This window comes from Caloenas nicobarica, chromosome 5, assembly GCF_036013445.1.
Source record: "Caloenas nicobarica isolate bCalNic1 chromosome 5, bCalNic1.hap1, whole genome shotgun sequence".
In the NCBI taxonomy this organism is placed as follows: domain Eukaryota; kingdom Metazoa; phylum Chordata; class Aves; order Columbiformes; family Columbidae; genus Caloenas; species Caloenas nicobarica.
In genome coordinates, this window is record NC_088249.1 from 9,807,992 (window position 1) to 9,834,834 (window position 26,843).

A 26,843-nucleotide genomic window follows, 5' to 3' on the forward strand; every position below is an offset into this window, starting at 1 on the left:
TTTACTGTCTTAAAAGTTGTCATAATTGTTGTCAGATAAAAGGAAATAAAAAGCAGAAGAAAGTCAAGCTCAGAAAAATCTATGTTGTGATATCCATTATACCTGGGTTCCGCATATTGGATCTTCTCTCAGATAAACCCCGGGAGACTGGCCATCCTGAAGGCTGCCAGTGGCTACTTCAGCTAACAAATCCTTAAGGTTTTCATCTTTGCCACTGATCTCCACAGCAGATACTCTAATAGAGAAACGAGTCCCAGTTTTTTCTTTACGTTCATTGATTAATTTGAAGAGCCAAGAAATTGCACAGGGGATGATACCAAGGCTTTGTGTGGAGCTATCTTTCCCAATCATGGTAAAAGATTTTCCTAGGATGAAAAGACAAACATGAATTTAATTCACCTTTCTTGTACAAGACAGTGTCTCTTCATATCACCACCGTACATTATATGCAATGCCATGTGCTGCACAGAAAATGGGAAAGAACAGATATAAAAATGCAAGTATTTAATTATTAATCTGTTACTATTTATTCAATTAGTTTTGCAATTTTTGTCACTCAGACCCACAGCAAATTAATGTTAAAAGCATCTCTGATCTTTTGATTTTCATCACAATGCACCTATATAAACTTGCTCTTGAATAAGCTAATCTGATGTTACATTTTACCTTTTCAAATTAAAACTTACAAGCCCAGTGTAGAAATAAACCATGATAAGTTTGCAAAACTAATTAAAAAGAAATTCTAATCTATTCATATACTCCAGGTTTATTGTTCCAGGAGCTGACAGCATGTAATTACCAGACTGACATAGTAATTAACTGTAACGAATTTGGGAGCTCACCAAGCTTGACATGACCAAAGCAAAATATGCAACCATCTGCACCATTCACAACAGACTGGATTACTTCTGCTACTGTTCCAGAGCATACCTCAGCCTGAAAGAAAGATTGGAGACAAATAAGTAAAAGAGCATATACTGCTATGGTTTTTACTGTTCTTCTGTAATGAAATGAATGACTCAATATTTTTGAGGTGCAATATTCTCCCCATTTTTATGGCACCAGCCCTACTATTTTAGAAACTATGCTATCTGAAAAAATAATAAAATATGCTACTACAGCCTAAAATAGTTTTCAGTCCTATTAAACCAATTCTCTTGGAATATTGATTCTATGACTAATGTAGCAAACTGAATGCTATCCAACCAGGCTTCCTGCTGGTATAATAGCTTAGCCAAGGCTATTCAGCAATAGTAGCAACTCCACTGAAATCAAGCTACTCAAGAGTGCTCACAGGAATTAAAAAGACATTTATACTGGAGAAAATGCATTAAGATCCCTGAATAATACTTCATTGTATCACATTTTCCTCTTCCATGGGAAAAAACCTCATCAATAAAGAGAACTTGCTAAAATATTTGAGTGTACTAAAACCAGTTTATCCACATCAGTGAAGGTTTCAAGTATACAATAAGATCATCTATTAAGTACAGCAACTGGGGCCAGGGGAGAGGGTTGGTGTAAATATGTAACTGCAGCGAAATGAAAGGCACTGTCTGCAGGTGCATGGCAGCAAGATTGCCTCGAGCGACAGAAGTGGCTGTGCTGGCCAACATCACCCAGAAACAGCACAAACAGGCCACCCGACAGGCCCACCACAAGGACCTGAGCAAGCCCAGCACAAACCAGGGGTCAACCACCTGAAGGACTGGTGCCAAAACCAGCAGAGAAGCAGGATGTGACTGGCCACCTTGCAGTAGGGCTGGCAACACAAGTAAGAGAAAGCCACCTCCAGTTCTGGACTAATGTTGAGATCACTGCTACACTTCTGCACAAAAAACCAGCCTCCTGATGTCATTACCATAGCTCTAGGTTCTGATGTGTGGGGGAGGTTATTCTGCATCTTTAGTGCTTGGCTAGAACTTGGATCTCATAAATATTTTTGTATGTCTACTTTGGGACCTAAAAAAATAAACAAAACCCTAGGAGAAGATCTGAGGGTGAGATTCTGAACCAGATTTTGTCAAGCTTTCTCAACATTAATATATCATTTTCACCTTGGATGTTTTGTGGTGCATTTTCACCCTGGTTTTTTTTCAGCAGTTCAAACTTGAAGTAGTTCTTCATATGCTGCTGAATTTGGTCTTCTTTTTAAAGCTATTCTAGGATTTTTTTCTGAACCAAAGATTTTTTCCCAGAAGGAATTTTCAGGTGTCCATGAGTACAATTTCACCAAATTTACTGCAGCCCTCAATCCTCTCAAATACCAGCCATCCTGTCTGCATATCAGATTTCAAGTCTGGGGCTACTGCTGTACAAATACAGCCTTTTGCAGGCCAAAAGAAAGGCATGCACTACCACCAGCACAACCATCACAATAAAATACTCAGTCAAAAACACAGTATAAAAAAAACTGGAAAAGGCAAGGAAAATATAAAACCTCTCTAAGTGTTTCAGTATGGCAATCCCACAGGGTTAGCTGTATCTCTTCTCCTAACAACAGCATTTAGTTTAATGTTAAGCACATGTTCATTTCCCATTGAAAGCAGTGGGGAAGGACTTTATTTCAGTGACATCAAATAGGTTAAAACCTAACCGGATGGAAAAGTGAATTTCAAATGGGCTGTGTGTCTTTCTCTAACAAGAGAAAACGCAGGAAGACAATTTAGTCAGCAAATCCACCTCCCCAGCTATTACTCCTTAATTTTACATCTGTGTAAGAATTTACCCACTTGCCTATTAATTGCCATGGTTTTTTTCCAGGCATTAAGGCAACTCATTCAAATAAAATTCCCCAGAAACAGAAAGAACACTTAAGGCAATCAAACTCAGTGGCCATGAGAAGACTCAGGAAGTTTATGCAAGTGACCCCAGTACCTGTGAAGCATCCTGGGGGAAAACTGCATCAAAGGCAAACATCTTTGGGACAGCAACAACTCCTCTCCTGTGACCTGCGTTGGAAGGTCCGCTTACCGCTGGATCATAAAACGTGATTTGCTTTTTTCGTGGGTCTACCTTTAGGAAGGACATGGATTCAGATGTTTCATGTGCTCCTTGAGAGGGACAAATCCTTACCATCACTTTCACCTGCAAGAATTCAGAAGAAAGTGATAACTTGAGTTGTCAGCTACAGATAAACACATGCAAAGCATTCCTACCAAACCCATTCTCCCTCCCATGACACGCTCATTTGTAATATTTAGGTGTGTCAGTACAACCGTGGGACAAAACCAGAGCCAGATTTTCCAGCCTGGTTTCCACCCTGGGGTCTGCACTGAACTAGCTTTTAAAGGCACACTTTGTCCCTTCAGTTGACTCTGTTCCAATTTTACCATTTCAATTTATACACAGCAGATCTGCAGGTATAATGCACTCTAGATGCAATACTATGCCTAAAGAAAGGGAAACTCTTAGTCTCCTACTTTTCAAGCACTTAACATGACTGAAAGCACAAAGCAATCCACACTGAAAATCAGTCTGAATAACGCAAGCCTCAAGCAGCTGGCTAGTGCATTCAAACTGAACTAAATCTAGAAACTTTCAATTCCTGGTTCACATTCTCCTAATACAAAGGTGCTTCTCTTATAGCTTTCCCAGGCAGATGCCTTTATGCTGTCATTTCTAGGCTCTTCGATGCTTTGTTGCAGATTTAATTGAAGTCTCAAAGAAGAGAAGAAAAAAGCATTAAAAGGTCAAAAAGCTTGAAAAGAAACCACTCACAAAGTAGATTTCTATTGCAGCATTGCAAATGCCAATTTCCTACACATGGTGTTTTAAGATGGCATTTTTAGAGAGCTCAGACATGTTGGCTGTGATTTCCAAAGCAGCTTATAGGATCCAAGTGACAGGGTCTCATGGAAGTTCAGCAAGGGCTGCACACCTGCTTCTTTTAAGCTTCCTGGAAATCACACTCTTACTTTGAAAAACTGAAGTACCGCCTCACACCCACTTACAACCATTTATCCTTATTAAATGCCTCCAGGTCAGAACCAGCATGTTTTATACAGCTTGCAGTGAAGTAAATGACAATTACGGGCACAGTGAATCACTTTGCTGATCTTCAATTCTGCACTGGCCAGAAGATTGAGCTTAAGAGAAAAGCAATGCTCAGCCAGAGTGACTTTCCATGGCCAACATGAAATGTTTCAATAACAAGCTGAACAAGACTGTTATCTCCTTATTCAACTACCAGACAATTTTCACACCACCAATGTTAACCATCTAGTTTCACTGGGTGAAGAGCCTCCATGGCTGTAATGCACCACAGCCAGCAGAGCCAGAACAATTTACACCCGTGCTCCTCAGAGCACCCATCAGGAGCTTCATCTTCTGCAATGCAACTACTGGCCCCCGAAACACCCACTGCTTTTACAGCACTTGTATCTGATTCAGAAGGAGTGACAGATAGCAACCCCTCTGCTGCAAATCTGTCAGGTGAACCCTCCAAACACATAGCAGGCAGATGCTTGTGCATGAGTCAAGTCCACCACTAGCCCTGAGCTGGATGTTGCATGGGGAACCTGAATTGGAAAGCATGCATCTCTGATAAAGAATGATCCTCCTTTTCAGTAACTTATTGTTGCCAATTTAACCTTAAATGTGCCAGGAGAATTTCACTCCTCTTTACTACGTTCTGAGAACATTATTTCATTAACATGGTGCGCACTTAGTTCACTGACACGCTCTTTTTGGTTTTTAAAAAAAAAAAAAAAAATGTGTTTTGCAGTTGGCATCTCCCCATCACTCCCGTATCCAGAGAAATAATGTCAAAGGAAGAACCGAAGCTGAAACACTACTCCAGCAAAGCACAACATGGGAAATTCAGAGACAGTGGGTGCAAGTGAAATGTGGTGTCCAAACCAGGATGATCCAGAGCAGAGGGGTGGGTGCAGAGGAAGCACCCTGCTGAACTGCCCCTGCTTTATCACCTGGGGAGAGTGGGGAATATCAAGATCTCCTTGGCATCCTAAACTGTTCCATTTTTCCAGTTCCTCCTTTCTACAGGGGCTAAGCTGCACACAGGCATCTCTGCACAGTTCCTCAAGCATCCTCACAGAAAATATTTTCCATAAAGAGGCTATAAAAGCTTTTCCTTAACATTTTTTTCCAAACAAAGAGCTTAAGAAACAACCGATCCCTCCAGTAAACACTGCAGGAGGCTCCACCAAAGGTAGCAGCAAATTCTTCCACCAACACAAGCAGTCCCCTGATTTCAACACTTTCTTTTATTTCCCCTTTCACAGTTTATGAATATGAAAATATAGTCCCAGAAAATAAGCAAACCTTAGAATAAATGAAACAGCTGCTTTAAAAGCAAAGTGCAGAGGTGACACACTCAAGGCTGTTTCCCCATAAAAGCTCCATGAAGCCAGCTTCGTGTATTAGCCTGCTAGCTCAACCTTGACACGCTACCAAGGTGCTCAGTAAAATAAGCACCCTCAGGGGAAAAAAAAAATAAAAAAATAAAAAAAATAAAAGCCAAACACACAAACCACAACACACCACACGACCATACACCTAAATATATATAAACACAAATGCCCACTTCAGGGGGTCACTTGATTAAAAAGAATTTTAAAATATATGCTGTTTTCAAAGCACGACTCTAAAGAGTCCTTTCTGCTCTCTCTTCCACCTATTATTAGATTATAGCAGCCAGAGCTTGGATAAGGGAAAATTGGTTTGCCCCTGACCTAAACAGCAAGTTACCTCCATCAGAGCATTGCTCCCCATAACACGAAGACGGCTTCACCCCCAGAAAAACCTTGTGTGTCAAATCAGCTTTTTGAAACCACCTCTCCGAAGCAGAAAGATATTAAAATAACTTCCCATAATGGATCAGATCCCAAACTTAACAGGCCTCAAGGGTCATCTTCATTTTTACAGTGGAAGTGAGCTTTCAAGACAAATGGGAGGGGGGAGAGAAAAGCAGCTCAAGGGAGTTCCTCTTTTAGTGTTTCATGTATAAAAGCTGATTTGCAGAACAGAAAAAATACTGATTTCAAATTTAGTTTCTTTGCCCACTAAATCTGTCTATCGGTGATGCCTACGAGAAATTGTAGGGTTATAATGTGTCACACTCACTCATGATGCTGAGCCAGACTTTGACTTCATTTGAAAATGAAGCAGAAATGCTCATGAAAGTACCAACAAGCACAAAGATTACTCAAATATATCCCTTCACAACAGCAAATACTAAGTGCAGGCAGATCCCCAGTGCACGTGCATGCTTCTAAGTACGTAAAAGAAAGGTTTGGTGTTACACTATTCTTCTCACACTTCTTGCCCTCTTGTGTTTCTGGACCAATCTTAAGTGATAGCTTTATATTCTCAGCTCTGCAGTTCATCCCAGTGCTCTTCTGGGATAAGTACTGCAGAAAAAGCAGGATGCTATAAAGCCAGCACAGTTCCTGCCTTAAGGATCAACTTAACTGCATCTTCTCCTGGGTCTCTTTATCTAGTTCTCATACAAAAGGCATGTTCACCTGTAGAGACAGCAACACATAGTGCAGGAAATCATCCAGATACAAGGGCTTGCAGAGAGGGAAGAATTCAAGAAAACATGGCAACCTACGAATTTTAAAGTAAATTTGGCCCGTAACCAGGGACCATAGCAGCGATACCTGCACTGCACTCTAATGCTTTTATTTGCTAATGAAAATGAAGGACTAGAATTAAGTGCAATAACAGGCCGAGTGTTGGGGTTGTTCAGTCTGGAGAAGAGAAGGCTCTGGGGAGACCTTATTGTGGCCTTTCAGTACTTAAGAGTGGTCTGCAAGAAAGATGGGGACAGACTTTTGAGCAGGGCCTGTTGCCACAGGACAAGGGGTAACGGTTTGAAAATAGAAAGGGGCGAATCCAGGCTAGATATAAGGAAGAATTTTTTTACAATGAGGGTGGTAAAACACTGGCCCAGGTTGCCCAGAGAGGTGGTAGATGCCCCATCCCTGGGGCATCCCAGGCCAGGCTGGACGGGGCTCTGAGCAACCTGATCTGGGTGAAGATGTCCCTGCTCATGGCAGGGGGGTTGGACTGGATGAGCTTTGAAGGTCCCTTCCAACCCAAACCATTTAATGATTTTAAAACATCGATTTCAGACCCACTCTGGATCACATCCTGTGTGGGCAGTTATTCAACAATACGGCCAGTTTCTTGGGCTCAGCTCAAACTGCAGCAGTGCCAGCTGCTGGGAACACTTGCACAAAGCAAAGAAAATACAAGATAAGGAATACGGAGAATAAATGAAAAAAATGGGAGAACAAGACAGGTCTGAAAGAATAAGAACAGGACTGGAGGAAAAAAAAAGCTAAAAGGAATTGCAAGGGGGAAGGAGTGGAGTGAGAAAGAACACAAATAAGGCAAGACAATACAAATATGGTAATTCCAGAAAAGTCATCTTAGGCTCAGGGTATCTCTGCCCTGACCACTTCTAGATCCCTTCAGGAGATCTAAGATGGCAAATCCATTCTGTGATGGGGTGACCCTTACTGCTAGAACTGGGCATTTTTAGTAACTCCATTTTTTCTCCTCTTTTTTGTATTTCTTCTTCAATGTCACAGAAAGATGCAAAGTAAGGAAACTAATTATGAATGGAACTTTATCATTATCAAGGATATTTTAATGGGGATGTTGATAGAAAAACAGAATAGATTTGTTCAATTTCTACAAACGAAAATAAAAGAAACACAAACATCACAATACTTGCACATTATTAAGATTTTTCTCAGTGCCTGAAGACATCCTAAATCATGCAAACCACTGAAGTATCTCATTAATTAGCCAACTCTATTCTGGTGGGTTTTGTAAGCCAGGGGTTAACACTCAGCTGCTGAGGTCAGCAAAATTGCTGAAGGAAACCCTATGAAAATCAAAACTGTTTGGGAAAAGAAGATGGCTAATACATCCTGAATATGCCATTAAAATATAAAGAATTTAAAAAGTAAATAAATGAGTACATAATTTTGAAAAGACCCAGAAACAGGTGGCATAAGGTCAGAGGCCCACTCACCCAGCACAACAATTTCAACCTTCAATGGCAAGGATGGGAGAGAAATTCATAGCAATCAAGGATATATATATATATATATTTAATGGGCTACACCCCATACAGAAACATCTGATGAGACCACTAGAGAACCACTGAACCATATCGTACACTCAAATATCTGTAATTTGTTGAAGCCCTGAGCCAAAACTCTAGACTTTGACATCTCAGACCCTTATGAAAATCAAATACAGATGCATATTTAACAATTCTGATCTAAACAATTAAACACCTCTGAAACTAAGAGATGTACGTCCTGTCCGGTGCCTTCTCTTTTTCCTCTTATAGCCCCTTCCTCCTACCCTGTTTTACATCCAAAGGTCACAAGGAGAGACCTTCTGCCCCATCATCTCGTGGCAGTCACTCCGCCAAGAGTACCATCCCCGTGCGTCCCCTTTGTGTGAACTCACGATTTCCAGACCTCCCCCTGCATACTGAACCAGCTAGAGCTGAGGAGAACAGGACAAGGGAGTCACAGCAACCAAAATAATTGGCTGGTAGCAGCACTGGTCAAGATAGTGCAAACATCAAGCATATGTCAGTGTCAGAAAGCAGGTTTGGAAAAAGTAACAGACAGACCAGAAAGCTGTGAAACCCAAATTTCAAAGCAACTCTCTGACATGAATGTGAGACTGATGGCCAGAGGCAAGCTTGCAGTTTTGTCTAATACAGCCCACATATTTTGGATATGCTGAACTGGATGGAGCTACGGCAAAGCCACGTGTCAATGAACACAGAACTCCTCCAAGACCAGTGAGGCATGCATCATCCCAGAAGAAATAACATCCAAGGCTGACTTTGTAGAGAAAAGAGCCGTGATAACAGAGAGAATGACACAATCCTACACAATTTCAGACAGAAACAGCCGGGAGACTGAGACAGCCAGGTTCACATTGATTATTACCTTGTAATCAAGAGATAGAAGGGCTATCAACTCTGAGACCAGATGGGGAAGGACAGCCTCACACTTAAAGGAACACAGTCTTTGGAACAGAATCCAAATCATATCTCGGACCTCTACTGTATGTTTTAGACAACGAATTAAAAAAATATTATATTACCTCAGAGAGTTGGTCATGCACCTTTCAGTGGAGTGAAGGGTGCCAGACACTCTGTGTGGTTTAATTTGGGACAGACATGTAGACAGAGAAGACTCCACTAATTCACTAAGTAATGACTAGACTCCATGGCATTTTGAATGCTGAGGAAATTAAGACACTGACCTAGCCAAGTATGTTAGGATAGACGTAACTGTAACATATAGTACCTCCCTTGAAATCAATGGATGTGCAGTGTTCCTGTGTTTACAGTGATATTCTATTGGAATTTGATGAGTATATAGTTATCAAGTTTCAAATTAGACAGAATGAGAAGTAAAAAATAGAAATAATAAATTTTAAAGCATGTAAAATCTTAAAATAGATACACTTGAGCCTTTTTTACTAAAATAAACTCTGACTTTATTGGTCTATATTTTGGGAACGTGCTGGCATTCTAAAAATGCTGGTCATATTCTACATTACAACAGTATCATAATCCCTAAATGAACAAGCAATTTGGTCCTTAGCAATAAATGTCATTATATCAAATTTGAATGGACACTAAATATTCCCTGAAATACATATCCTTGATAGGCATCATGCAGCCAGGAAGATAATTTTGTCCAATGTTCACAAAACAGTGTATAACAGGAGGTTAATTAAATAACTATGTTTAGACATCCACCATTCTGAATAAAGATTTCTTGGCAAAAAATTATAAAGAATTCACATTCCATTGAATAAAGACCATTTTCCAATGAAATCACTTATTTTTCAACTACAGTGTAAATCAAATTACAAAAGTCCTAGTTCAGAGCCAATATTTTTCATGGATTTAATTGTAACTGACAGATATATAACCCTTGCTAAATTGGTTTACTGTGGATAGTTCTTACAGGCCTTTCATATACTGCCACTATCAATGGATGGCAAATTTATATGCAAAATAGCCATGCTAGCATAGACCATCTAGCTCCCCTGGGAGAACCTTAAAAGAAAAAAAATCACTTCTGTATTGTACTCTATTAAAAAAGAATTGATTCTCTACTCCCAGGAGACATGAAGAAAACTATTTCATTTTTAAATGTGAAAACAAAGTAGAAGAAATTTTTATCTCATTTTTCCACATCTTTGTTTAAGCCATTCAAGGCATTTCAGCAGGGATGCACATACCTTGGATGATATGGGACTACACACATGGATACAAAAGTACTTAGCATGATATATGATTTATATCAGAAATAACACTCTAGTCATTAGGAAACAAGCAGCAATAAAGATGACAAAATTAAGTACCTATTTGTTATCCATCATCAAACTGTCTAAGAACCATTGAACGGGACATACAGCACACTCAAGAAAACCCTGAACGATCAGTAAATTATATTAGCAGTACCTTAGCTATGGCTTGGTAAAGCATAAATGAAAGTAAATGTCTAAAACACATAAATGGAGACCAGTATGTATATACCTGTCCAAGAAACATGTCTGACAATTCAGGTTCTCTTTAAATGCTCCACTTCAATTGTCTCACATAGGAGGATCCTGTCATCCTAACATAAAAAAATTGACAGGATCCTTGGAAGAGACAAGCACTTAAAGCCGCTGTTGTAAGTGATGCAGTATTACAAAGAATGAGCTGAATAGAACGCCAGGAAAAAAAAAAAAGAAAAAAAAAATTTTGCATTAAAAAGGCTTCCTACCATGCTAAAGAAAAATAGCAAATTAGAATGCTACATAGCAACCACTGTAAAAAGGATGTCTTTTTTAATACCACAATATGATAAATTATCTTAAGTAGCACATTAACGTCAGAAATTGAGCATAATCTAACTTCTTTCCAGTGACAATATTAAATGGCTTTCAGACGTCTTTTCCACTATTCTGACATTAAATTTAATAACACCCAGAGAGACCACAAAAATGACTCAGTTACAAGAATCATACTGTAGTGGATCATTGCCTTTTCAGTAGGATCCAGCTAAATGATTTGGACTCTGATGTTTTTGGCACATTCAAGAAAGAGGTATGAAATTTGCTACGTAACATTTACCAGTAGTAAGCAAAATGGCTTTCAGCGTCCAGTTTGTATTGGTAGTAGGATTTTTCTTTGTGCATGAGAGTTTGATTACTGTTGGTTATATGCAACACAAGTCCCAGAAAGACCTATGGTTCTAATTTTTTTTTTTTTTTTTTAAACTTTTCCATGCTTGGTATTCTTGAATATTGACAAACCATGCAGGCACCTGTGAGAGTGTATAACTTTCTCGCTGTTAGTAAAGAAAACTAAGCCAAAGGCTTAATTAAAGATTTGTATCACAGGACAAGTCCACACACTCCTGCTGAAACTACTATAGGGGAAAAAAATTGTATCCATGAAATGTAAAAGAAATTATTTCCCACCTTCTAAGTACTTGAAACAATAAGAAATTATAAACAGAAATTGAAAAAAAATATATATAGGCTCTCTGATGAGTAACTCTCTAGCAACAAATGTATTCAACCATAAAAGCCATATAGCAATTTCACCATGGCAGAACTGTATGATATGCATGGAAGTGATTACGTTAGATGAAGAACAAATTCAGATCTTGTGCTCAAATAATCAATAACTGAGTTCAAGAACTGGCCAGCAGAGTCTTATCGCATTCCCGCCTTTGCTATAGCCATACGAAAGTCTTTACAAAAAGCAAGAATTCAAGCCTCTTCCCTTCCCCGAAGGTCCATCGAGCTCACAAGTTCAACACACGGTCCCACAACCAGTGACAGGACTTGTCCAATTCTAGACACCACAGAAACAGCCAAGATAGTCCTGATGCTGCCTGTGTTCAATTCAATCAGTTCCTTAGATTCAACTGTCCCTTAGCTCAGAATAACTCTTATTCATATGTTTAACTTTGAAACCAACAAAAAGGGCTTAACATACGAGGAAGCTCTCCACTGAGTCACTGACTTGGCCAAAGGGTGTTTCTTTGGCGGGATAAGCCAACAGTCATGGTATGGCAGCTTTGAAAGCGCACACCACGTAAGAAAAAAAAAAACAGGTACAGATGTTAATTTGTTTGGTGAGGTCCTTTTCCCAAAGGCTTAGGCTTACTGGGATCCAGCTCTGTACCAGCAGCAAAACACACACAGCTGCTGCTCCTACATGCTGGGGTCTTCAAATCCAGTCCTTCCCTTGCTCAGCCACAGCAATAGGTCCTCTCTGAGAAGGCAATTCAGAGATATCTACATGGGGGAGGAGGGGAAATCTTTACTTTTCTTCAGTTGTTACCATCCTCTATTAAACTTCGTGAAAGTTATTACCTCAAGGAAGAAGACCAGGAAAGAAGAAGAAAAAATTTTTAAAAAGCCATTATGAGCCTGAAGGGGAACATGTATTTATATCACATACTGTCAGAGACTCTCTACAATTAAAGATGCTTAATCTTTTTGCTTCCTGAGCAGCCAATAAAGCATTTCTTTAGAAGCTCAGACTCATGATAACAAACCCAATGCTGTAGCTTCTACAGTGGCTGGTAAAATATGTTACGGTCATGCCTGATATCCTTATTGTGGGTGCATGCATAGTTAGAGCTCCTTTCCCTATATAACCTGCTTTGTGTTAATCAATACAAAAGTTCAGCGGGCTCTTTATCCACCCAGTAACTTCAGTGTCATGACACCTTTTTCCAAGTCTTCACGGTCAGTTTTTAGCTTTGGCTGCTCTGAGTACACAGCTTCACCACCTCATCCAAACCATTTAGGAAGACACGGAACAGCATGGACTTCCACGTGACACCATGACTAACTTTGCTCCAGTGTGAAATCCACCCACTTGTTTCCTACCAGTTATTAAACCACCAGAGAATACATGACAGCTTAGGGGTTTTTTTTAAGAAACCTAAGTCAGGGCACTTGTCAAAGGCTTTTTCAAAACCCAAATACACTCTATCAACCAGACCAGCCCTATTCAAATGCCCACTGACTCTTCCACAGAACGCTAATGCATGTGTTCCACCTGTAAAAGCTCCATCAGCTCATCCCTACTACATCGCATTAGTCTCTGCCTGTTAATTTCTATCTTTATTATTGTTTCAACCATGGTTGCCTGGTCTGAAAGTCAGCCTTACAATGCTATACTTCTTGATTCCCTCTGAAGCCTTTTTTCCCTTTTAGCCCCAGAGTGACATAGTATTCTCCACATTTCTTTCCTGTGTCTTTTATAATATCTTGAATACCAGTTAAAAGACAACCTTGAGCATCAATGAGGGGGAAAAAAAAAAAAACAACGTTAAAAATTACCAATATAGAAAGCCAATCATATTGGACACTGTAAATGTTTCAACATTTACCTTGCTCTAAGCTTTCAAAAGATTTACAAGAGAAATGGGACTACCTAGAGTGTGTCATTATAGATAATGATTATTCATGGTAGTGTTCGAGCCTTACTCACTAGTTCTCTCCTAATATAAACAGTATTTCTGCACAGCTGACATATGATTCACCACTTCAGCTTTTCATGAAGGGAGACACATTGCTCTCACTGAAGTGTCTTGGACGCTTCATGTGTTTCCAGTTCAGTACTCTGTTTTTCATTCTCACATAACTTATACTCTTCTCCTCAAATTTTATCTCTTCAGCCCCTTCACAGTAAGAAAAGCCATGTCTCTCTATGGAATTCTGTCCTGTTCTGAAAGAAACCATTTGACAAGGCAATCAAAACTTGTCAAGCTATCCGTGCTCAGAAAAATCACTCCCTCGAGGAGAATAAGGACTGGTCCTCAATGGGTCATTCTCAGCTTAGTAAAGTGAAATTAGGTGGGAAACAGGCAGCCCATCACCACTGCTACACTTACCTATGCAGCAGAAACCAGCAAGGAACCAGTCCTCCACAACGTGACTAACCATGAAAACCAAAACAGCAGGCGGGGAGATGAGGACAGAAAAGCTGCCCCACCAGCTGCTTAACCCCCTGGAACCACACAGTAATAACAGGGCGAGGGACACTGCTGACCTAGGAATGGTCACAAAAACCAAAGGAGAGCCCCAGCCACCGCGACAGATGCTGTGGTAGGAAAAAGTGACTCCAGAATCCATCACTGATTCTGTCCCCTATGCGTATCTTGTACTTATTATTGGACAGGCTGCAAGAAAAAGCCACAGAAAAAAAAAAAAGATAACCAGGAGTAGTGTAAAGTAAAAAGCCATTAGAAGATGAAAGGCTGAAGTTAACAGAGGACCACAGCACATTTGTCAGTGTTTGCTGATTTTTCTCTCAATTGCTATGATACTTAAAGCAGTGAGGAAGAAAGGTAACTACTTTATTCCTATCATCCTCATAATGAGATAATAGCTGACTAAATCTTGATCAGCAGAAGCTGGTGAAGAGGAAATTATAATGGAGGATGTTACTGCGCAGTGGGCTAAATGCTACCAAAAGCTTCTTGGCATTGCTCAGAAAAGGTGAAACTATCAGTGTTTAGTACTAAAAGATGACCTATGCAGGACTGACACTTATCCTTTGACCATAAGTTCTAAGAATTAGGATACATGAGATTTCATTTGTGCTGACTCATAATTTTACAAACCACTATATTGCTGGAGGATTTTTCCTATGAGCAAACATTAATTTATAAAGTTGCAAAAGAGGAATGGATTGTGAGACATTTAATAGGAACTGTGTATTTTATACTGTGGATCAGAGAAGATGCCTAGTTACTTCATTTTTTGAGGAGCATTAAAACTAGTAATTAGCACACCCCATCACCATTTGGATGGTCTAGATCAGGGGTGTCAAACTCATTTTCAGTAGTTACATTTACGCAGTCCTGAAATTACATGTGGCCCTTTGAAGGCAACCACGAGGCTGATGTGGCCACCAGTGAAAATGAGTTTGACACCCCTAGTCTAGATCTTAAATCGAGAACTAAAGGGCAGATTCAATTCACAGAGAGCTCTCATCCTTTCCAGCACAGCGCAGGATTCTTCCATATTGTGGTCAACAAGTACATGGTGAAAAGGACACAGCTGGAACTCTGGGCCCAAACAAACGGTATCTTCAATAATGTTTTCATCTGAACAACAGAGACAGTTGAGGGTCAACAGCAGCCTGTTGACCCATAAAGTCCGGAAATTCTTGGTGTGGTGTGCCAGGCAGGAGAGAAATACCACGCACATTGCCAGCATGGGATACATACATATCCCATGTTGGAGGAGAAGCTCTCACAGCTGAGCTGCACGGCTGCTCGAGGTCCTGCCGTGCCCCTTGGCAATCTGATAGAGCTCTTCCCTTTGAAAGCCCTCTGCTATGCTCGCTAATGAAGAAAGTAGGTAGACCGCATGACCCAAGGCACATCATCTCCTGACATCTGGGATTGTGCACTTGATCTTTATTAGACTTTGTTGATCTGCTTAAAGACAACAGATAAACCAGAGCTTTCCATGAGGCACAAGTCATGCTGGTAAACACCACCAGCCACTCTCAAAGCACAGGACAGAGGCTGAAGTCTCTTGGCTACACATATCTGCAGGTGTGAAAGTGCAGTGAGGTGCAAAGACAGTTTTATTAAGCTGCAGGCACAAGGAGACACAAGCATGCTTTAAAGGTCTTCCAAAGAGCCTCAGAAATGCTACACCCCTATTATTCCTGGTGCCATGGCCAAGCACTAAGCCTCACGGAGAAGCAACAGGCACAACAAATGGGCTCTGCTGAAACACATACATAGAAAGGGTGTTCCTTAGCAAACTTTCCTGCACCTGGGAATCTCTAAGTTACTATGCCAGGTTTGCTGTATTCCACTATTTAACAGTACATCCCCTTTTCTAACTCACTGGAAAAAAAGGAGAAGAAACCACATTTTCATCTGTGAGTTTCCACGTGCTTAAAACAGACCCATTACTCCTTTGTTTTCCATTTAGCATAAACTCACTGACTTGAGAAATACAGAGCAGTCTCTGTGAGCAACAGTGGCAGTTATAGGTATTTAGGCTGACAATCTCTTTATGTTAATGCTCATTTGTGTGGTTACTCAAGGTGTGTATTTTAGCTCTCCTGCACACATTATATACTCCAATTCTATCTTCAAATGCTAATCTCTTGTAATCTATATAAATAAGTATTCAGATTCTGCTGTGTGGGTGATTAAACAGTTATAAATATGAGCAAAGCTTTAAATAATTGGGTTGTATTTTAATTAATTTTAAATAAAATTAGCACAAATATTACAATTTGAAAGATGTTGTATTTCTTAAGTTAAAAAGACATCTATTTCTCTCCTGCTACTTCATTTCCATATTCCTGATTTATAATGACATGTGAAGCAGAAGGAAACAAAGCCTCCTCAAGGTATCTCCTTAACCTCAAACACCAGCGGCTGAGCCTTGCTGGTAGTGCAGAGACTGATTCTGCCAAAGCTGAATCCTGTATGTTCACTGAGTTTGGACAAATGATGCCAAAGGAAAATTTGTCTCTTGCTTTAATATTGGCAAAGACAAAATAACCTTTGCCAATGCTGTTATCAGTGACGTTAACTGGCTTCAAGGAAGCCAACACTCCAGCACTGAATCTGCTCAGAGGCTGCCAGCTCTTTCCAAAGTGAACAGGTGATAAAAGCTCTTAGGCACATTCAAACAGTTGTGGCTATCTCTCTATCCCAAGACCCTTCCCTTGAGCCTCTCCGACTCTGTTCTAGGCTGAAAGCTTCCACCCTGCTAAAATTCATCTAGAAAACGATTTAAAAAAAAAAAAAAAAAAAATCCAAAGTTACCTTTCCAATGCCAGGGTTGTCCTTGATTTTGGACACAGCTCTCAGAAGGCATGGTGGTGCTGGGGGAGGACAGAGCTGCAGGATGCCACTAAAATTAGTGGCATAAATAGAGAAGTCGTGTGTGTGTGGCAGGGGTGGATGGTATTTCTTTCTCTTCGAAGACAGGTTAAGCTTCTGCGCTGCTCTGTATAAAAGTAATAGCAAAAAAGGACAATGTTACTAGGTGTTAATGAGATTAATTTTGACCAGACAAACAGATGCTTATTGTCATCACTGCCTGCTTAACGAATCAAGTCATTGCTTTCTAATCTGATTTCGTAAGGACAAACCATTAGGAGACTAATAGAAGGAAATACGGGTAGGAAAATTACTGGCAAAATATTCAGATAATTTCTCCCCCAACAGAGTTTCAGTTATAATCTAACTTTCCCCTCTTTCCCCCAACAGCTTGACAGCTGAATCCTAAAATCTCACTGACTTAATGAAAAGCTGAAATAATCCCCTTGTCACTGGCAGTACCAGATGGACTTTGCTGGTGATAATATTATGAAAGTCGTTCTTTGTACTCTACAAGTTACTCAAGGCAGAGAATAACAGCCCCAAGTCAGCTGAGCTCAAGATCCTCTCTTGTTGGTTGCACTGAAAATCCTGAGATAACAGCATTTCCTTCAAGACAGATTGGTTTTTCCTCCTCCGTTCCATGTTTCCACGTTAAAAGAGAAAGCTATTTAAAAGACATGCTTTAATGTTCTGAATGATAATGATCCTGCTTTTGAAATGCAGAATTTCAAAACATAAAAGCTAGAGAAGGAAAAATTAAAACATAAAATTAAAATTGTAACATTCTTCCTTGTGAATAAGAATATGAACATAATCAACTTTTCTTCTATTCCCCACCAGCAACACCAAACAGTATAGCAAGAAACAGAAACTCTACATTGAAACTCACATGGCAAAAATCCCCCTGCAGAGTTAAGTAGAACAAATATAGCATTAGTGAACACATGCTGGGCAACTGGGGGTTGCACTGAGAGTGAAATCTCCACCCTGTCAAAGCCAAGGAGAACTTGGCCACCTGAACAGGATGTGTGTGATCTGACCCTGAGACTGTCAGTAGAGAGCCCACCCCCAGATACATCTGGTAAAAGCATCCAACATGCCATCTTTTAACATGACTTTGAATGACTGTTAAGCCAGCAAAAATGCAAAGTGTTACACTGCCAGCACTTGTGGGCACCCTGAGACCACACCGCTGATGCCAACAGGTCATCTGGGGACAAAGCACTTTTCTCATCCATGCTTGCAATACACAGGCACTTTGGACAAGTTAGTTTACAAATATGTGGTGACAAAAAGTCTCTTTATACAATAGCTACTTTATATTTTCATCATGCCTTTCAGCACAGAATCTCCAAGTACTTTTCAGTGAGATCAAACTGGCACTAGCATCTGTGGAGCATTATAAGCAACAGACATATGGAGAAACTAAGGCAGTGTTTTGCTGTCATACCTAATTCAGGGTAAATCTAGACCCCTAACCTTGCCACAGATCTAGTCATCAGGCAGCCTCAGGCTGAGTCAGCTTAGTAAACTGATCAGAGAAGGAAACTCTTCCTTTTCCCATATTTATGGCAGGTTAGAAGCAAAAAATGAACACCGAGAGCAGGAGTGCCACACAGTTACTTCAAGCAGCACTGTTTGCTTCAAATGAGTTGCAGTACAAAGAACTGGCTGTGTCTGAGCAGCGAAATTACTCCCTTGGGTCAACATTAGACAGTGAATCAGTACGAGGGGCTGGACTCCATACAGACCTCCAAAATTCCCAGTCCTATGGTCTATATTCCCAAACTTGTATGTTAAACTCCTGTACCTTTTTACTTCGTCCATTTCTAGAGATACAGACCCCCTATATGCTTCCTCTACAAACACTGCAGTATTTAGAAAAAGACAAAGATTCGGGTGATGAAAAAATAAGGCTCTAGTTCCAAACTTGGAGAGAGCCAGAAACCACTGTCTTGTGAGGGACAAATTGGACTTTTGCCTCTGAGGAAAGAAGCAACTTTTGACTCCTGCTGCATCATGAAACCAGCAGGAACTGCGTCCCACAGCGAAGCAAAACACTGCAAGCACAAGTTTATGCAGAACCTCGAGGTTTTGGTGTCAATGAGAACTGATTTAACTGCCTATATCTCAAATCCCCTTGCTAATACCTCATTCGGTATGAAAACATATGTTTGAAATAGGACACCAGGCAAACAGTTGTACAACTTGACTATGGTTGCAGCTGCACATTAAGACCATAATGCCTCCTAAATTACATGCAGCTTTATTGTGCAGAAAAGAGTCTCTACCTGTTGGTACTCTCATTGTTGAACTCAAGATAGTCATTACCCTCTATCTCCAAGTACCAATTAACAAATGCGGTTATTATTTAATCATTGTGCTGATTAATATGAAAGATAATGTTTATTTCCTTGTTTACATGCTATGATCCCTTGTTGAAATGATAAAAACTCCTCAAGAGAATGTCTTCAAAGTGCAATCAAGATATATATTAAATACTGATGAAACAATTATTCCTTCAATAGAGCTGGCTGAAGGAGCTCCTCTGGGAAACATACATGAAGCAGAATGAGATACAAAGGACAAATTTACTCAGGAATTTTATATTCAAGCACCTAACTAACCGCTAACAACTCAGTGAGTAAATTGATCCAAAAAGGCCAAGCTAAGCAAAATAGATAAGCAAATAAACAGAAAAGTCAGCCTTCTTACAGTATCTCTCAAAATAGCTCAGTAACACAGTTTCGGATCATTTCAAAAATCAGATCGAAGAAATCAAATCCATTACTAGTTGTCTTAACTTCCCCATCAAGCCAGAACAACTTTCAAAGTGATCCACTTCCGACAGTAGTCACACACTTTCTGCAACTCCACCGTTCAAAGGACAGTGCCATATGCTAGCTAAAGCAATTAACTGCTCTAGTGCTGATAAATCCTCTTCCTATGAGTCTGAAGTGCCACGATTTTACTAAGAAATTTGGCAAAGGCACTGCTGATGTCCATGTGGGATAACAGGAAACTGAAAAAGCAGAGGAACTGGAGTAGCTGTTGTAGAAAATAATCAGTGCTTTGATGGGCAACAGGCCAATGGCACTAATAATGAAGTATGTGGTTAACATTTAAAAAGCATCTCTTCTCAGGTAGCAGTGCACAAAGCTTAATTACAAGCTCTCTGTGTTTGAATGCAAGAATTCCTTTGCATGACATTAAAATGAGGTTGTTTCTGGAGCTGGAACATCACAGACATCTTGTACCACCAGTATCAAACAGCTTGTTGGGTTTTGTTGTGTGTGTTGTTTTGTTTTCTAAAAGGGAAAAGTTAAGGATCTAATGGAAAGAATAGGCAATTTAGGCAAAATGAAGCATCACTATCAAACCGTAGACTCTGAATATGAATTTAAGTAATTGCCATCCTCAGCTCCTACAAAAAGAACAGTCAGTTATTTTAACTACTACAAAAGCCAGCTGGGCAGCAGCCTTCGTATGCTTTGCTTGGGCTCCTGGACTGGTCCAGGCAAAGAGCACCACAGAAGGCCTCATCAATCCTTATACACTTCTCACAGCACCAACAATATACTTGGTGGCATCCCAGCCAAGTACTCATTAGGCCAAAATATAGGCCAAGCTGGTCTGGACATGAGCCCAACTGAATGAAACAAAATCCAGCTTCACAAAACTCCTTACTTGAGTAAAATTCATGAGAGTAGGTATTTACAGGGAGCCACTGCTGAGACACTCCAGAGTGCTAGATTTTCTGCAGTCCTCATCCAACAACCCATTACTGAATTTACACTTCAGCTTCCAGAACTTTTTTTTCTCCAGCATTCCTTTTCTTAGGGGGACTTTGTCCCAGGAAGACAGGGAACACTAAGCTCTCGTAAACAGGGCCTTTTTTGTCTAGCATCAGAAAGACAGATGTCGGGCTCACATCAGAACACTTTCTGTAGGAGCCTAATTAGGTGCCACAGCTCTTTCCTGATCTGTTTCTTTTTCTCAAATTTAATCTTGCACAGGAGGCCCTCACATCCATCTTCAGCACCACAGTGGGCTGCTGACCTTCTCCAATGTCAACTCCTGTTTCCTCACAGGGAAAATTATGACCTGTGGAGAATACTATGCAAGACTTAAGCATTGTAGTCATTTGTTTTTCTGGGCATTTTCCAAGCATTTTGTCACAGCTTTGACAGAGATGTATGCTTTCTACCTACCTTCGCTTTCCCCATTCGGCCTCCACCAAGCACTCTTCCACAAAACATTCTTGCAAGGGAAACTAAGCCACACCTTCTTATGACTCTCTTCCAATCAAAGCATGAGGGACACCCATGTATATTATTTTTACCTCTGGCTGCGAGATCTACTGTCTGTGTTTTGCTTAACTCTTTCTATCTTTAATAGAAGATGTCTTTTAAGATGCTCTGGAGAGTTCTTTTCCCATAGCTAGGTGTCACGGTAGAAAATAAAAATAATATATGGCACATGCAGGGCCACTCAAACATCAAATGACAAGGGACAGGATCTAACCTGCTCTTTCCCCTACACAATTTACAGGTTACTAGGTTTTCTGCCATGCATGGATGAGACCAGTGACGAAAAGCATGGTCAGATCAATGACATAATGCTCAGCACCTAGGGAATAAGACTGTGCCACAACAGTAGCTACAAACCCTGCCTATTAAAAGAACTACACACTTTTTTATTTTAAATTCTGCCTACGTGGTTAACATGACATTTCAGATATTCTAATGTACTGCAAGCTGCTTCCAGCTTACACTCACTGTACACGTTCTGCACATTATAGCTGTGAAAGTAAACAGTGCAGTTTAATCCCCTAAGGAATAGTGTTCCTTCTGGGCATAATTTCTCCATGAAAAATAAAACTAGATTTGAAACTTTTATAACTATGCACAATTATAAAATTTTTGCTTAACACTTTGTGGAATTTATTAGCTTCAAAAGGAAGAGTGATGTGAAATATACTCTGGGATACACTCTAGAAATGGGTCAATTGAGAAAGACACAGAAGATTTAATTGACAAAGTGGGTTTACAGACAAACCACTGCAAGTCAGAAACAGAACTGGGAGTCCTGCTTGCCATTAGTAAGCTCCACTGGCAAAAATAATAAAAGTAAACTTCTGCACATTTGTTTCAGTGTGACTCATTACATATTAACAGTTTTAGTGTTATTAGCCAGCCTTATCTTTCAGAGATCATTGCCATTATTCATACTGTGAGAATGCTTAAGGGCTTCACTGAGAGAGTCAAGGCCAAAGAGGAGTATAGTCCAAGCCTTAAATATCCTGAACTTTGGCATTTATTCAAGAGTACACTTACTCAAGAGTTTGGTTTGACCTTGACAATCACCACAGAAGCAGTTTTTATCCTGATTCTGAACTCTCTGCAAAGCTTGCAAAATTCCGGATGCAGGTTTACACTGGGAATCGGTCCATTCTTCCAAACTTTCCCAGTTTCCAGCCCAACAAAGCATAACCAATATCCCAAGCCTTTCCCACTGAAAACCAGCTCCAAAGGAAGCAGTGGGAAAGTCAGAGTCTCTCATTGTATCTGCAGTTCCAGTTATTGTTTCCTTAATTACTTGTCAACACAGACAACAAATAGACGGATGTCCTACAATACACCCTCTAGCACTCTGTCCTGAGCCTTCCACAACTCACAGAATACACTTGGTTGGCATTATTACTTTCATTAGCGCTATTATTGTTTGATTTGTGGTTCTAAAATTAGAAAGGCAGCACAACAAAACAGTGCAGTTGCTACCCAAAACCCCAAGAAAACTTAAAAATAAACAAGGTATTCATTTCCGCTAATGGCATTCAATTTGGAAACCAAAATCTGGTTCAGATAGAGCCATTTTTAAAGACAAAACTGGGAATGTCTAAATCTGTCATGAAGGTTTGGAAAGGACAGGCACCATCTGTATTCCTACCATAAATTTTGCCCAAGGAGTCACTTATAAAGTATAGATTAAATTTTGAGGTTATGGTTTGTTCTTCCCCCTAGAACAAGCCTACGAGGTTCCTGTGATGCATACAGAGCTTCAGGAGGATATAATGGCTTTTCTTATGTTACTACCATGGCACAAGTACAGCACCAAACCTTTGTTTGCTTAGCTGTCCCAGCAATGCTGTCAAGAAGCACTGCCAGGAAGAACAAACAATTAATGTTCCTTATTTCAGTGGTTCAACTTCCTCAATAAATAATTAGCCCATCTGGACCACAATGCACAGCCTCAAACAATGGCAATTTTATAATGGGTGATGGCAATAAAGTTTCAACAGAAAACCATTATTCTGAAACATTCCAAAATGTCAAACCACATTTAATATTTTGGGGATATTACCAAGCAAACATTATGAGATAAAGTATCTCCAATATGATATTAAATTCATGCTTTGCCTCTTGCACATAGCATAATCTTGCAATTCAGGCTGAATTTCAATTTGAGTGACTTCTTAATTTTCTCTTACTATCTCTTATTAAAATCAGCATGGCAGACATAAAAATCGGCTACGTTGACATATCAGGAACATCATCTACTCACAGCTGATCAGAGAAGACAGGTCCAGAAGAGATTTTGAGAGGTTATCTACATTTTCCCAATGCTCCATAGTAGAATGCACTTTACCTAATACACTTCCAATATATATTTGTCCAACTTGTTCTTTGAAACCTCCAGTAAAAGCAAATCCACAGCCTCCCAAGGCAATAAATTCCTGGTTTTAACTATTCTTACTGTTAGAAAATTCATACCTCGTGTCTCTCATAAGTCTGCCTTGCTGGAATTTATGTTCCTTGTTTTCCGCAACGTCCCCAGCAGACATGTAGAGCACCTTATTTCCTTCTGCTCTGGCAGCAGTTACTGGTATGAAAACCACTATCACACTTCAGTCATCTCATTTACAAATTAAAACATCCTGGTCCTTCCAACCTTTCCTCACAGGTCAAGTTTCCTTGATCTCTGACCATCCTTGCTGCTTTCCCTCTTCTCTATTCAGATCTTCATAAAATATAGAATTCAGGCTTAACGTATCGTTGTGCAACAGTTGAGACTCATCTGAATTCAGGCACCACACAAAAAGACCAGGCAAAGCCATTTGGGATAAACTCAAACAGACCTCTGTAGTATGACAAGTTAAAGCAAACCTGCAGGGTACCCCAACATCAGAAGTGCTTCCTCACAGTGTACAGACCCAACAACTGATCCCTTCTCTCAGCTACACATTATTATTTAAACAGAAGCAACCAAACAAGCCCATTTTCAAGTATCCAAGCTACTTGACGCAGGAATCCAAGGAGGAATTTTCACAGCTCTTCCCTGTAATTTTTCCTCAGGTTTAAGAAATACCGAAGAGCAGATCTACATCAACACCAACTGTTACACTCCAACCATTTTTTCCACCAGCGGTTTCTGAGGTCACTGCTATGAAATTGTCATGAGTGATGTCAGCTCCATGTTCTCCGCAGCCTGCAGATTTAAGACACTTTTCTGGCAAAAGAAGATTGCTTCGGCAGACAGGGCTAGAGCTCAGGAACTGACATACATACATACATATATATATATAGATATATATCTATCTCAGAATAACAGCTAGTCACCGCAGCCTGCCACTTATCATTTCCAGCTCTGTTCACTAATGATGTTAAACAAAGCAAGCACAGACGAACATATTGCTGTATTTCTGTACTTGCTGTTTACAGTTGTACCATATGACAAACTGCTGAAAACCTGTGTAGGTTAATCTTTATGTAAGCAAGACTGTCAACACCTAATATAGAAATATGTCAGTTCCCAGGCTGCACACTGCATAGATAGCTACGTATTGAAAATACAGCTACCTGAAAGCCAGCAATATTTCCTCACTCTGTTTCATGAACTAACTGAGCAAAAGGAAGCAGAACCACATCAATTCAAGCACACTCCTTAGGCAAAAAAAGTTTGTCATCTTTGCCAGCAAGACATAGACTCAGGAAGCAGTCACGTTGAGGAAAATAAAATTCTAGTCTCATTTGTATTCTACCAAGAAAAAGTAATAAAGACATTTTTAAAACGAGAAAGTAATGAAACACAAACAACGGTGCTAACTAGCCCTTCATTATTAATTACTTAAATAGATCACTTAAAATTTTGCCCTGCAATATCAGCTCCCAATATACAGAAAGAAGCCAGTATCAAAATGACTTACCAGGCAATAAATTATTTTTGTTACAAAGGATATTACACTCCATGCTATTCATCAAGAACAATCTGGTACGAAAAGCAAAAGCACTCTGCTCATTCAGGCTGTTCCAGGGAAGAAACAGGCACATTTGCAAGTGGAAAGGATGAGACAGAAAATGCAAGACGTGGCTAACAAGGGGTTCATCTGATGCACTAGATTCAGGCAAATATCAGAAAGGAAAGAGAGGGACTGAACAAGGGAGAAATTCAGTATTTTCACATTCCCGATTACATATAGCAGTCTGAATACAAGTTAGCATCTGTGACTGTAAAGCCTCCTTTACCATAAAAGCTCTGGGGTGAGTTACGTTTTCAGGTTACCTTCCTTTGTCCCAACACACCATTCCCATAGACATACCTTTCTCATTACCTCCAGCTCCTTCAGTTCCACATTTCAGTCCACATCTAGAAAATCCACAGAGGCTCCATTCTCACTGCAGCTGGGTTTTATTTCAGACGCTTAGTCAAAGGCTTGACAACTATACTGCCAAGCAAATAACTTCTCAGGGGGACATTTACTTATTCCTACTGTTAGCAAGTTAAATGGTCACTGACAGCATTGAATGATGCAGTGGAAATCACCCAAGTACAGAAGTCATATGCTCACAAAATAAGTATTTTTAAACAGAGGAACATCGGCTCTTAAAGCCCAGTGTATCTGTGATTTATTTAACTGACATGCGTTCTAAAATGATACTTCTCAGAGGTATAATAGGCTGAAATTGCAGCACCATTTAAAGCAGCACTTAACAGGAAAATGTGAGATGCATGTTCTTCCATCACTGAAGACAGAGAGATTTGACTATTTCTGACCCAAAGATGGTAACTTCAGATTTCAGCAGAAATAAGCAGCTCCTGAAGGCCTGCTCGAGCCACATTATCAAAATATTCTGAAGCTTGCCCTGGACTCCAACTAGCTTCACTAATAATGCTTAGATTAGATTCATTTTATGCTAATTAACTTCCACTGAGTCATTTCCTCCCAGTAAAAACTCCATAGGGCACTGCTGCTTAATAATTGAGCTCCACTACAGAAGACACAAGACACCCAACAAAGCAGAAAGCAACCCCAAGAGCATCACTCTGATGACTGGTAAAGCAGCACTAACTGATGCTGAGTTAGGTACTGGTTAAGCTCTCTGGAATGTCCTGCCTCCAGCAGAGAGGATGAGGGAAGTTTTACAAAGCCAAATTCACTGCTGTTTCGTAGAAAATTTAAAAGTCCCTTCAGAGTAATCCTGCAGTTGGTCAAGCACTACAGTTATAGTGCTGGTGCATTAGTTTGGCTTGACATTTCGTTTTAGTTATAAATGATAATGTGGGATGTCTTATTTTGCCACAAGCACAAGCAAGCAAAGCAGTTTAGCTCAGAACAGAGACAGTGTCACTTGAAAGTCCATCTGCCCTGCAAACCACATCCTGCACACAGTAAACTGAGTGTTAGAGTGACCGCAAGTCAGCCATGACAACTAAACATTCAATTAACTATTGGTCTGAATTTACTCTTTCACCTACTAAGTCTGTTTGTCTTAACAAAGTATTAAAATAGTTAAATACATTATTGGAAGAGTCTGAAAAGTCACCAATAATGTTGTAAAACAGGTGCAAAATGTCAGGTTACATCCCCACAGGAAAGTCACCGTTATCATTTTACCTATGGAATGCTCCGTTCCCACTGCAGCAAAACCACCAGCTGCCACTGCCAACGAG

The 26,843-nt window shown here is 40.0% G+C and overlaps 1 protein-coding gene across 1 annotated transcript in view; it reads right to left on the reverse strand.

Moving 5' to 3' along the window:
* KIF26A (kinesin family member 26A) overlaps nt 1–26,843 on the reverse strand; it is a 102,018-nt gene that overhangs the window by 14,475 nt on the left and 60,700 nt on the right. Inside the window, exons 5-8 of the mRNA XM_065636341.1 lie at nt 16,833–17,016; nt 2,878–3,087; nt 843–936; nt 103–365 (exon numbers count right to left, since the gene is read on the reverse strand). Coding sequence (XP_065492413.1) covers nt 103–365; nt 843–936; nt 2,878–3,087; nt 16,833–17,016 — 751 coding nt within the window. The remainder of the gene's footprint in view (nt 1–102; nt 366–842; nt 937–2,877; nt 3,088–16,832; nt 17,017–26,843) is intronic.